The 12,507-nt window shown below is 45.8% G+C and overlaps 4 protein-coding genes across 7 annotated transcripts in view; 1 reads left to right on the forward strand and 3 right to left on the reverse strand.

Annotated features, from left to right (window-relative positions):
* Positions 1 to 4,430, reverse strand: part of LOC113204843 (palmitoyltransferase ZDHHC5) — an 18,439-nt gene extending 14,009 nt beyond the window's left edge. Inside the window, exon 1 of one of the 2 annotated variants that reach the window (XM_052264200.1) lies at positions 4,328 to 4,430. The gene's annotated coding sequence lies outside the window, so the exon portion shown is untranslated. The remainder of the gene's footprint in view (positions 1 to 4,327) is intronic. The other variant, XM_052264201.1, reaches the window with a different exon arrangement.
* The window catches only part of LOC113204802 (tRNA-dihydrouridine(16/17) synthase [NAD(P)(+)]-like), a 28,849-nt gene extending 21,939 nt beyond the window's left edge, over positions 1 to 6,910 (reverse strand). Inside the window, exons 1-2 of one of the 2 annotated variants that reach the window (XM_052264212.1) lie at positions 6,865 to 6,882; positions 6,595 to 6,661 (exon numbers count right to left, since the gene is read on the reverse strand). The gene's annotated coding sequence lies outside the window, so the exon portion shown is untranslated. Of the gene's footprint in view, positions 1 to 6,594 lie in introns of both variants that reach the window. The other variant, XM_052264211.1, reaches the window with a different exon arrangement.
* On the reverse strand, positions 124 to 684 carry LOC113216247 (zinc finger protein 25-like). Its single transcript, XM_026435986.2, has one exon. It carries the CDS (start codon positions 682 to 684, stop codon positions 124 to 126), a length of 561 nt encoding a protein of 186 aa, XP_026291771.2.
* A 400-nt stretch (positions 6,911 to 7,310) lies between the features above and the next one.
* Positions 7,311 to 12,507, forward strand: part of LOC113206944 (splicing factor 3B subunit 3) — an 8,587-nt gene continuing 3,390 nt past the window's right edge. Inside the window, exons 1-14 of one of the 2 annotated variants that reach the window (XM_026423237.2) lie at positions 7,311 to 7,462; positions 7,859 to 8,178; positions 8,262 to 8,432; positions 8,549 to 8,721; positions 8,801 to 9,297; positions 9,384 to 9,562; positions 9,662 to 9,817; positions 9,908 to 10,059; positions 10,164 to 10,319; positions 10,404 to 10,559; positions 10,642 to 10,920; positions 10,991 to 11,185; positions 11,282 to 11,416; positions 11,495 to 11,700. In XM_026423237.2, coding sequence (XP_026279022.1) covers positions 7,953 to 8,178; positions 8,262 to 8,432; positions 8,549 to 8,721; positions 8,801 to 9,297; positions 9,384 to 9,562; positions 9,662 to 9,817; positions 9,908 to 10,059; positions 10,164 to 10,319; positions 10,404 to 10,559; positions 10,642 to 10,920; positions 10,991 to 11,185; positions 11,282 to 11,416; positions 11,495 to 11,700 — 2,681 coding nt within the window. In that variant the 5' untranslated portion in view covers positions 7,311 to 7,462; positions 7,859 to 7,952. Of the gene's footprint in view, positions 7,463 to 7,632; positions 7,773 to 7,858; positions 8,179 to 8,261; positions 8,433 to 8,548; positions 8,722 to 8,800; positions 9,298 to 9,383; positions 9,563 to 9,661; positions 9,818 to 9,907; positions 10,060 to 10,163; positions 10,320 to 10,403; positions 10,560 to 10,641; positions 10,921 to 10,990; positions 11,186 to 11,281; positions 11,417 to 11,494; positions 11,701 to 12,507 lie in introns of those variants that run through there. The other variant, XM_052264199.1, reaches the window with a different exon arrangement.

Genomic DNA, 12,507 nt, shown 5'->3' on the forward strand with positions numbered 1-12,507 from the left:
ATAAATAATGCTCTGCTTCAAAAATATATGTTACACTTTTAATTTTAAGTTTTGATATCACATTACGCAAATGTACCCTCAAAGTTAGTTTTGGAAAACATTTTATGTCACAGTGCACTCGAATCATTTTCTTCCTTTATGAGTTCGCATGTGTTTGCGAAGAGCAGATAAGTGGGCAAACAACTTGTGGCACACGTTGCACTCAAATGGTTTCTCTCCTGTGTGCGTTCGCAAATGACTCTTCAAAGAGGCATGACTGGTCACCGTCTTGTGGCACACAGTGCACTCGAATGGTTTTTCACCATTATGACTTCGCATATGAGCACGGAGACCAGATAATTGGGCAAACAACTTGTGGCACACGTCGCACTCAAATGGTTTCTCTCCTGTGTGCGTTCGCAAATGAATCTTCAAAGCGGAAGAGTTGGTCAACATCTTGTTGCACACAGTACACTCATATGGTTTTTCACCAGTGTGAGTACGCGTGTGAATACGGAGATGAGCTAATTGGGTAAACAACTTGTGGCACACGTCGCACTCGAATGGTTTCTCTCCTGTGTGCGTTCTAAAATGAATATTCAAATCGCCAGACACGGCAAACGTCTTGTGGCAAACGGTGCACTCAAATGGTTTTTCACCAGTATGAGTGCGCATGTGACGGACTTTAGATGATTCGGAAAACATCTTGTGGCACACGCTGCAGTCGAATAGTTTCGCTACTGGGCGCGTTCGCACATTTTCACCAGTATGAGTTTGCAAATGGGTGCGGAGGTAAGATGAATGGGAGAACAACTTGTGGCACACGACGCACCTAATAGGTTCCTTTCTTGAGTTGAGGTGCGAGTTCAACATTCTTTTTGCACACGGCGCACTCGTGGGTTCTTCGAGCGCCGCGCTAACGAGGCGCTCACAAGATGACGCAGACTTAACCTGCTTATGGGCTGAAAAGAAAGAGAACAGTTGTTATTTTAGGGTCGGGCCATTTTAAATCACTAACCTCACTACCTCATTTGTATATAATTGCGAATTAATTAACAATAAGTACGCAAGAATAAGAGAGGGTGGAGATTTGTTTGTGCGTGCTGCGTTGCTGCGTACAAGTTCATATACATTTTGTGTGTACTAATCGTTGTTAAGTCGGTAGATTTAACACGTTTCCTGCGGCATCACTACGATGCGGTCAAGCTCCCATGTTAAATCATGGGCACCACAAATGAGCCGCAGGGAAGGTGTCATAACTAAAAATCGGGTTTGCCTTTAGGATTTCTCGACTTGACGCAGCCCGTGACCGTGTGAATGATAGTCGAAGAGCACCGAGCACTAAAAACTGAGAATAACTCGTATGTTACGTGGTTTGTGGCCACAATAATCGTCAGCCGTCTATGGAGGCAATGTGGACACGACACACCATGCCTTTGAGCCCGCGACTCAAGCCTCCCCGAGGACGGCGCCTGCCGTGCGCAGGGTAGGCCGCCCGGGCGGCGGGCGTGCGCGACGGGCCGGCCTACCCCGCCCGCCGCAGGGGCTGGCAGGGGCTGGAGGAGGTGAGCGGACACTTCTTGGGAATTAAAGGCCAGTTCCAGGCGACGCGGAAGCCAGCGCCGCACTCGGCCCGCTTATTGACACTCCGGACGGGGAACGGGGCCAACGACGGGTCATACTAATACACCGTCCGCCCCGCCCCGCCCCGCCCCGCCCCGCCTTGGCGCCGCACGCACACTGCCGTTCGATCCACAACGGCTGGCCGGGGCCCGGCCGCCGGTGACCTGACCCTTCCAAGCGCATTACTCTGCGGTCTGGACTATCATTCACCGCGTGCAAATAGACTGCAGAGCGGGAAGAGAGACAAAAAACGGGACCACTAACACGGTAAATTATTTCGTGTGTACCCATTTCATGCCAAAGTTATAGGCTACCGTTGACATGCCTTTCAGAACTACGATACACGAAAAAAAAAATCACACTTTGGCGAGAAATACAGAAAGCCCCGTTTGGCTCACGCCGGCGGCCAGCGCTGACACAATGACCTTTCCCAAAAACATTCAGAGCGGGCAGGCATGGCCCGGGCGGCCTGGCCTACTCGACACCCTTGGGGTAGACAAGAGAGAGGGAGAGACTCATAACCTTAAACGGGGACAAAAGGTCGGACATCGCCCTTTTGCGTACGAAAACGCTGCCATGTGTCAAGCAACCCTTCATTCCGGCACGGCACGCATTAAATGAAAATTATCATTTTTTTGTAAAAAGAGATAACTTAGGAAGTCTAGCTACAACGCCTTTCGTTTAATATTTGCTGAACTGAAAGTTTTTGTCTCAAGTTGCTGCATTGGAAATCTAAGTGCGAGAATGTCGCACACTTGAAGGTGTGAGAATTCCAATCGTACACTTAAACCAGTACGTAAAGGTGTGAATTTCCTGGTAAAATTCGTACACTTGTGTCTTCAAGTAAAAATTCACATACCTACAAGTGTGCGACATTGGATTTCCAGTGTGCCCTTAAACCATGCTGTAGATAAACTGGGTCAAAAATGTTTTGTGACCTAATAAATTCCGGGGCAACTCCCGGCCGACCTGGCTACGCCCGTCTGGCCATCCGGCGCCCGCCCTGTTCCAGTTCGGCACCCTCGGCTGTCGCCAAAGGGCGTCTACCCCACCGGGTCGGTTTAGTCTGGCTGGACTGGGCTGCTCCAGGGCGCCGCCGGCCGTCGGTCCTGTAACCCGCACCCCCCTCCCCCTGTACTCCATCAACCCTAAGACACTAGTTCTTTTTGTTCGTGCAGGCTCCCGGGTCCCCGCACCCTAGCGAAATGGGACACGGCACGTCCGAAGCAATTCCAGCAGTCCGGCCCTCTTCTTAGACGCACAGTCGTCGGGAACATTTCACTGAGAGGGTTTTGATATGTAAACTTGCACGTAATCCCTCAAGAACAGTACTGTTAAAGGAAGAGAACCGAGTAAATTTACAAATCCATTCTTTTAACAAAATTGCCAAAAGTTACTAAAGATATTTTTTTGGTCTACACTGTCGAATTTTTTTTTTTAAATTGTAAACTTGAACTACAATTTAAGTTGTAAGTTCACGAGAACACGTTTTACTCCCTAATGGATTTCAAGTCTATACGTACTGCATGTATTTTTACGATTATAAATTGTAATTTTACAACTTTGCTTCAAGAAAAATTTTCCTGTAAACCTGCCGACTATTTTTCACAGTGCTACATTGTAACGATTTGTCTTCGATGTGTTATCTTTTCACAAAGCTGTAAATTGTTTGGTAACCTTAAAGTATTTTTTGCAGTGTTGTCTCGGGGACATGTCCCTTCGTCGCGGGGCGTCCTTACGAGAGAAAGAGACAGTCGTTGACGACTGCCTTAAAAATACATTTCCAGCTGAAAACCCTCCCAAGGCCTGACGTGTCTATCGTCTTTCTCTCTTTTTTTTTTCACTTTCTTCCCGGCCGGCCCATAAGCTCCTCGCTGCCGTAACTCTCCCCGCCGCCCCAGGTCGCCTACCGACCCAAACTTTGATGACGAGGCGCGTTATTGTGAGCGCCCCGCCCGGCCCCGGCCCGGGCACAGGAGCAACCCTGCGGGGAGCCGACCAAAGCCCCCAGAATCGAATTGGGTGAATCCGCGCGTGAGTTCACCTCCTGCTTCCCCTTCGTCCCTACATTACACTCCTCCACCCCTCAGGGCTATATCGCACACACTCCGCAAAGTACTATTTTACTCACTGTAGACAAGATAATATATCCTTCTCTATATCCTCATCGCTGACACTCTGTAATTTATCACTGCTTTTGATACCTTTATTCCGTTAGGTATCATCCCCCACCCACCCACCCCCTCGAGGAGCACTGACCACACAAATCTCATCAGACTTTAAACGCAGCCCCCCACTCACCTTCGCCCCAGCCAACGCCACGGCGGCGAACACGCAAACGCACTTAGCACATGAGGAGCGCCCCGCACAAATAGACACGTCTTTTCAGCCCTCCAACCCCTCCAAGATAACCGATATTTTCCGAACGCAATAGAAGAGAAGGTACAAGCGAATAAGCGAAGAACACTTGTCTGAAAGAAAGACAATAGATACCGCCACACCAATGTGACTAAATGACAAACCAACGCACACATTATATTTTAAACATTTTTTAATTTTTAAAATTCTGCGAATTCCGAGTTAGCCCCCTTGAGAGTTTATGCAGCACTCACCGTCGGGCGCGTCGCTAAGCCACCGGGGGGGTCAGGGCACACTAGCACACGCACAAAGACAGGACAGCTCAAAAGGGGGCGGGCCGGGGCGGGGTGGGGGTGGGGTGTCCTACACAGACGCGTGTCGGCGGTGCGCGGTGCGCGGCGCTGCGCGAGGCTCGCGGGGAGCGCGCGGAGCGGGTGGGGCGGCGAGGCGACCTCCACCTTCCCCGTCCGGGGCCAAACTGAGCCGCGTCGCGTCGCGCGCTCAGCCCGGCACAGCAGGCTAGCGCCGCTAGCGCAGCCCGGCCGGCCTAGCCCACCGCACCACGCTGGCTGCCAGCATGGCTGCCGAGCCCCGGCCTGGATCCGCCCCTGTGAGCTAGAATTCCAGCCGGCCGCGGGGCGGGGCGGGGGTGACAGTCGGCCACCCCCGCGGCGTGGGCGGGTGTGGGCGGACGTGGCCTAAGGGAAGGCAAGGCAGGGGATGGCCTCAGGGAGGGGTGGAGGGTGAGCGCCCGGGGAGTGGAGGGGGGGGGAGGGCACCGCTCGGTACACCGGGCGGCCAGAGCAGCACCCCTGCTAGGACCACGGCCAAGCCCGCGCGATCTCGACATGCAACCACTTATTTTCACATCTTTTCCTCCCACTTTGCTCTGTTTTCTCTCGCTTGTCCGCCGGCCCCCTGGGCAGCGCGTGCCGCACACCTTCCCCGGCGGCGTGCTCGGGCCCCTCCGGGAGGTCGTGACCCGGCAGAGACCCCGCCAGGACCGAGCGCCACCAGCGCCACGCACGCTTGGGCCCGGCGGCGGCACGAGCCACGACCATGAGGCCATGAGGTACGGTCAAGTGCGACAGAGAGAAAAAAGAAGTGTGCTGCTCCTGCTAGTCCTGGACAAGGTACTGCACGTCAAGAAGGCTGTCATCCTGCACTATGCCCCTTCATCAGGCCGCCTTACTTTGTCAAGAGTGTGTCCTGTCATTGCTTTCAAGAAGAGCGACGTAGTCCTGTTATCAGGTCGAGGCCATAGCAGAGGGCACCATATCATCATTTTGTGAAAAAAATTTTTAGAAAAATGGGTCATGTATTAATGTAAATTATTTTTTATGGTGCTTTTCGGCAACGACAATAATTTCAAGAAGCTTAGGGGTGCGAAATAGAATCCTATCGACGTGTTTCACCCCGGAAACGTGGCCACGTGTGTACTCCGGCTAAATCTAAAGCAGCGCCCCGCCTAGGGCGGGAAGGGAGAGAGAGGGTCGTCGGACTCAAACACCAGGCGCCCTGCGCCCTCCCCCTCCACCCGTGGCAGCCCTCCTGCTCCTCCGAGCCAAATGAATGACATCAGAGCTTTGGGACGGAAACGGAACGGCAATCCGTTCGCCACACAAACTCTCCGTCATCTCAATGATCCTCATCGCATCACCCCCCGCCTCCCCCTGCTGTCCTCTCCGACGCGCCCCCACGCACCGCCGCGCGCACCGCGTGGTGCTGGTGCTCTGCCCTTCCATCTCCTGGATCACCCCCCTCCCCCTCCCCCTTCCTCCCCCTCGCCTTCCCCTGCCACCTCGCCCCGGTCCGTTTAGTTTTGTATCGATTCCCCGCCGCCTCCTGACGCTCCAGAGGGTTGGGTTAAGCGCCACCCCCACCCTCTCTCTCGCACCGCATCGCCCCGTGCACTGGGGCGAGAGAGAAGACTGGAGGCCAGTCCGACTGGCGTTGGGGTTGGAGACGGGGAAGTAGGGAGGGGAGTCCCGGTGGCCGCGCGCCGCGCCGGTCCGTGGAGGAAGGGGAAGGGAGAGCTGAACTACCCCACCGCAAGCTCTCCAGACATGCGGCCACAGCAGAACGGTGAACGAGCAGGTTACATTGAAAGCGTCGTCAGAACACCAAGGATGGCTCCTCACTTTCCCACTCTGAATCACACATGAACACTAATCAAATAAGGGTAAAAAACGTCTTTGCCAGACTGCACTCTACAACTTGTCTTACGCCTGCCCAAAATTACTTTTCTCACTTCAGTAGTGGTTTTGACAACCTTAGTAAATATCACGGAAACAGATTTGTTCCAAAAATGTCCAGTTTCACTATGTTTGTACAGCACGAACAGCTTGCAATTCTTAAATCTTCATTACTAACTCATTTCAACTTGTTTTTCTTGGACAAAAAAGCGGATCACATATGACTTGTTGCCCACTTAAAATATTATCAATACTTAAATCGCGTATATATCAGTCTTTGAGTGCGCTATCAATCACCACAGGCCACAGGCAACAAGAATGCAACATGCTGGCAAAACACGTAGCTGTGCATCAGAACTTCTACCATGAGAAAATAGCATACGGAACAATTATCAAGGGTTGACAACTTCATTCAAACCCTTGCATGTCTGAAACTTACCTTTTTGAGTAGGGCTGCGAAGGTTGTTCTCCAAGAAGAATGATTTCACGAATCGTGTTGAGCAAAGCTGCTGGACGAGATGCAGTCACAAAGTAAGGTTAACTTTTAGAGGAAAAACGCCACCGGCTGAAGATTTAGTTCGCGCCGTGTTATGCCAACGCCCTCCAGGTAATCCAAATGGCAAAGATTATTCACTCGATCAAAATTTACAACAGAATTACAAGAATTGCGCAAATGTGGGTAGTTTTGAAACCTTGAATGGACACACACATGCAGACACGCAAACGGCGGTCACGGCCACGGCAACAACCGCACCGCTGCTTCCAAAAAGAATGAAAACAACCGTCGGCGGGTGATTTGAAACCAACTGTGTGGACGTAAGCGATTGCAAGGTTTACTTCACTTGATGACGACATACGACAATATGAAAAAAGATAAAGGAAGTTTTGTTAAGGAAAGATTTTACTCTTTCTTGAAACGATTAACAAGGTTGGTTTCTTAAATTAACGTAACGAAAAAGTTGTATTTGAACATGGTCAAAGATTGCCGCCTCGAAAGTGAATTTATTTTTGGAAGGCACTGACCGACCAAGTAGCCAACTCAGCAAAGTTTAAATACTAATTTACTTACATTTTTGTTTTCCTCCTTTCGTCAAATCTTTATTTTGATATTTATTTTGTCAAAGTTCATGTGTCTTAGTTAATTCAAAATATCTTGCCTTTCCTTTCATTTCATAAAGAATCTGAAGTTGATGTGCGCATTTTGTTTATTTCGCCGCCATTTGCTCAAGACGCCGGTCTACCGGACGCTTGTTATTGAATCGGCGAAATTTATTTACATTTAATCCATCGAATCCTCCTTGAATACGGTAGGTAAATCATTCAAAATAGTTTGACCACTATGCCCTTAAATTTACAAGTCGCTCTTTTTAGTGGTAGCTTACCTGATGTGTATCCGCAGACGTAATACATGAAATCATTGCGCTTGTGGAGGTTAAGGCGGTTCATTGGAAGTTGGATTTTCAGTTCTAAAACATATTTCATTTTATTCTTTTCTTTAGTAGAATTAATTAATCATGATTATGTAATAGAATGTTCATCTATTGTCTCAACGTCACTCTCCTAGAAATTCCCATCTACAATATCCGACCAACCTTAGTTCTGAATTCTGTTGCTTGAGTTCTGTTTCTTTCTTAATTTTATTTTGGCCTATCGTACGTTAATTGATGTAACAATGTTAACCCAGGTTTTTCTATTCTTTGCAGATGGATGCAGATTTCTACTGCAAGCTGTGATTTGATTTTTAAGTAATCAAGGAAACACAATATTTATCAATAAAGTTCAAGATATACCTTTAAGATGCATCTGTACAATTTAACTTTACAACGAGCCACTGGCATTACTCATGCTGTTCATGGCAACTTTAGTGGCAGCAAAGTTCAAGAAATTGTTGTTTCTCGTGGAAAATCCCTAGAGTTGTTGAGGCCTGATCCAAACACTGGCAAAGTACACACTCTTTTGACAGTAGAAGTTTTCGGTGTTATTAGGTCACTTATGTCATTTAGATTGACTGGTGGCTCAAAAGGTTTGTTGGTTTTCTTCATGCCTCAAAACATTGTAATTAAGTATTTTATTACTAGCCGCTAACATGTACTCTTGAACTTACAGACTATATTGTGGTGGGTTCTGATTCGGGAAGAATTGTTATCTTAGAATATCTCCCTCAAAAAAATGTGTTTGACAAGGCCCATCAAGAAACTTTTGGTAAAAGTGGATGTAGGCGGATTGTTCCTGGACAATACTTGGCAATTGATCCGAAAGGACGAGCTGTCATGATAGGTAACTGCGATGCTTGCCCTCATATTTCATGGTCTTATAACTTACTATCATGATCATGGTTCTACTATACTCCATTGGTGTTCTTCATTCCACTCTATTTCAATCTATTGTTTTAGGTGCTGTTGAAAAGCAGAAATTGGTTTACATTCTTAACAGAGATGCTGAGGCTCGACTCACTATCTCTTCTCCTCTTGAAGCTCACAAAAGTAACACATTAGTCTATCACATGGTTGGAGTTGATGTAGGTTTTGAAAATCCAATGTTTGCCTGTCTGGAAATTGATTATGAGGTTTGTAAATGAATGTTCATGTCCATCAACTTTGTGTATCAAAAATAATTTCTTCACATTTTATTTTTGTCATCTACAGGAAGCTGACTCAGATCCAACTGGGGAAGCAGCAAATAAAACACAGCAAACACTCACATTCTATGAACTTGATTTAGGACTGAATCACGTTGTCAGAAAATATAGTGAACCTCTAGAAGAGCATGCCAACTTTCTGATATCTGTTCCTGGAGGCAATGACGGCCCTAGTGGTGTTCTCATTTGTTCTGAGAACTACTTAACTTACAAGAATTTGGGTGACCAGCATGACATCCGATGCCCTATTCCTCGCCGTCGGAATGATTTAGATGACCCGGAGAGAGGCATGATCTTTGTGTGTTCTGCAACACATAAGACAAAGTCTATGTTCTTCTTTCTTGCTCAAACTGAGCAAGGTGATATATTCAAAATTACCTTAGAAACAGATGAGGATGTTGTCACTGAAATCAAACTGAAATATTTTGACACTGTGCCTGTTGCTTCTGCAATGTGTGTCATGAAAACCGGTTTTCTTTTCGTTGCTTCTGAGTTCGGAAATCAGTAAGTTGTATGAATGATTTCTACACATCATATTTACATTGAGGTGTTTCCTCTTCTTTGATCATTTCCTTTCACTGTTATTTTAGCTATTTGTACCAAATTGCACATCTCGGAGATGATGATGATGAACCAGAGTTTAGCTCTGCTATGCCTCTGGAAGAAGGAGACACCTTTTTCTTTGCTCCTCGCGCCCTTCGTAATTTGGTTATGGTTGATGAGTTGGACTCATTATCCCCAATTCTAGCTTGCCAAGTTGCTGATTTAGGTAACTAACTTTGCTTCTGTCTATTCTGCACTGTCTATACAGTTTTATCATTTGCTTTGATTTATATGTTTCTATAATCACTATCTCTTCTATTTGTAGCTAATGAGGATACCCCTCAGTTGTACATGTTGTGTGGCAGAGGTCCACGCTCTACCCTGAGAGTTTTACGGCATGGTCTGGAAGTTTCTGAAATGGCCAAGTCTGAACTTCCAGGAAACCCCAGTGCTGTTTGGACTGTGAAGAGAAGAGCTGATGGTGCGCCTCTTTCAACTCAGTTACTATCTGTTTGAGTTAATCTCTTGTATCTTTGTTTTCTATTTCGTTTTTGTTTCCTAATGTCAACAGAGGAATTTGATGCTTACATTATTGTATCTTTCGTCAATGCTACATTGGTTCTATCTATTGGTGAAACTGTGGAGGAAGTGACTGAATCTGGTTTCCTTGGTATCACTCCTACTCTCTCATGTTCTGCCCTTGGAGATGATGCCCTAGTTCAGGTAATTGTTTTTTTTTTTTTTGTTTTTGTTTTTTTTGTATGTGGTTGTGTAGGTTGTTTAGCTCCTTATTTCTCAAATAACTGAGTGTTTTGTCTTGTTAACAGGTATACCCTGATGGTATTCGACATATACGAGCAGACAAAAGAGTGAATGAGTGGAAAGCCCCAGGAAAGAAAACTATTGTGAAATGCGCTGTTAACCAAAGACAAGTTGTGATTGCTTTGACCGGTGGAGAACTTGTTTACTTTGAGATGGATCCTGTAAGTGAACACTTTATTTTTATTTTATCTTTCTCACAGATCATTTTAAAAAACAAATTTATGAAATCTTTGTTATTATTTTAGACCGGTCAACTCAATGAATATACTGAACGTAAGGAAATGCCCAGTGATGTCATCTGTATGGCACTAGCTAATGTTCCTGTTGGAGAGCAGCGTTCTCGTTTTCTGGCAGTTGGTCTCTCTGACAACACTGTTCGCATAATTTCATTGGACCCATCTGTGAGTACAGCTTGTATACCATATAATGTCAATGTCTCATGAAGAGAATAATTTTCTAATATTGAATTCCATGGGTTTGTAGGACTGTCTGTCTCCTCTCAGTATGCAAGCCTTGCCTGCAGCCGCTGAGTCACTTTGTATTGTGGAAATGGGTGGTGGTGACAGAGAAACAAGAGATCGTGAGGAAGCAGACACGGGTGGTGTGCAAGGCACCTTGTACCTAAACATTGGTCTCCAAAATGGTGTCTTGCTTCGGACAGTACTAGATCCAGTTACTGGTGATCTTGCTGATACCAGAACCCGTTATCTTGGTTCTAGACCAGTGAAACTGTTCCGCATTCGGATGCAAGGAAGTGAAGCGGTATGTATTGAATTTAATTAAGTAAAGTTCACATTCAGGAGGTCGGTAATTTAATGTCCATGATTTTCAGGTTCTTGCCATGTCCAGTCGCTCATGGCTGAGCTATTACTATCAAAACCGTTTCCACTTGACTCCCCTCTCATATGAGTCACTAGAATATGCTGCTGGTTTCTCATCAGAGCAGTGCCCTGAGGGCATTGTTGCTATATCAACAAACACATTACGAATTTTAGCCCTAGAAAAGTTGGGTGCTGTTTTCAACCAGGTCAGTTTGGACAACATTTCTACATTAACACAACACTGCTCTTGTTGGTAGAGTTCTTATTCTGATCAATAATTAAATTTTTAATTTTTTTCATAGGTTTCATTTCCTGTGGAGTACACACCAAGAAAGTTCATCATTCATCCTGAATCGTCTCACCTTGTCATGGTTGAGACTGAACACAATGCATACACTGAAGAAACCAAAAAGCAACGCAGAATTCAAATGGCAGAGGTAATTTAAATATAGTAGCCTATCAAGTTACAGTTTTTTGAACAAAGTGTAATCACTGCTACAATATTACCCACCCAGGAAATGCAAGAAGCGGCTGGTGAGGAGGAACAAGACCTGGCTAGAGAAATGGCAGAGGCATTTTTAAACGAAGATCTTCCTGAAAGTCTGTTTGGTGCTCCAAAAGCTGGGCCAGGCATGTGGGCTTCTCTCATAAGAATACTGAACCCCGTTGAGGGAAGAACAATCTGTAGAGTGCCATTTGAACAAAATGAAGCCGCACACAGGTAATTAGATATTTAAGAAAAAGAATTAGTGTTATCTGTTGTGTTAGTTTTGCTGTAGACTCATACCATGGCAATGGCTAATAACCACAATTATGATACAGTAGTTAATAATGGCAAAATGGTAACTGCATAATGATACAATATCGGTAGACTCTTTACGATGATGACCTAAGACACGGTGATATCAATGATTATTATGTGTCCTGCAGTTCTGATGCAAGAGCTACATTAGTTGTGAGCACAAATTATCCATGATGATAAGGGCACAATGACTTTGATGATTTAAATTGTGTCCTGCAGTTCTGAATACATTTGCTGCTTTTCCATATAATCCATTTGTCTCATAAATGATGATCTCTGACACAATGATTGATATGATTGCTATTGTGTCCTGCAGTACTGATATGAATTCCTCAACAAAAAACAATGATATTTGTTATTATCCATGACACAATGATTGAAATGATCCACCAGTATCCATTGTGTCCTGCAATTTTTTATTTATCTATTTGCCCTAATAGATCTCGGGAGCTGAGGCTCATTTGAAGGGACAGTATAGTTCTGAAAAGTTCGACCTCTAATTCAAAAGAGCACTACATAGTTTTCTCAAAGAAAAAATATTTATCTACTCCATTTGTATCATAAATGACAATCTGTGACACAATGATTCAAATGATTGCTGTTGTGTGCAGTACCAATATGAATTTCTTCCTCAACCACTCAAATTTGTGATGATCATTGACACATTGATTTTATGATTAATATGGTGTCCTGCAGTTCTGAAAACTTTGACCTATGATTATACAA

This window comes from Frankliniella occidentalis, unplaced genomic scaffold (assembly GCF_000697945.3).
Source record: "Frankliniella occidentalis isolate FOCC.00 unplaced genomic scaffold, Focc_3.1 Scaffold17, whole genome shotgun sequence".
Classification (NCBI taxonomy): Eukaryota; Metazoa; Arthropoda; class Insecta; order Thysanoptera; family Thripidae; genus Frankliniella; species Frankliniella occidentalis.

What these genes read in the sequence shown, in the direction of transcription:
- LOC113216247 (XM_026435986.2), bottom strand. Translation starts at nt 684, where the DNA reads ATGTTTTCCGAATCATCTAAAGTCCGTCACATGCGCACTCATACTGGT.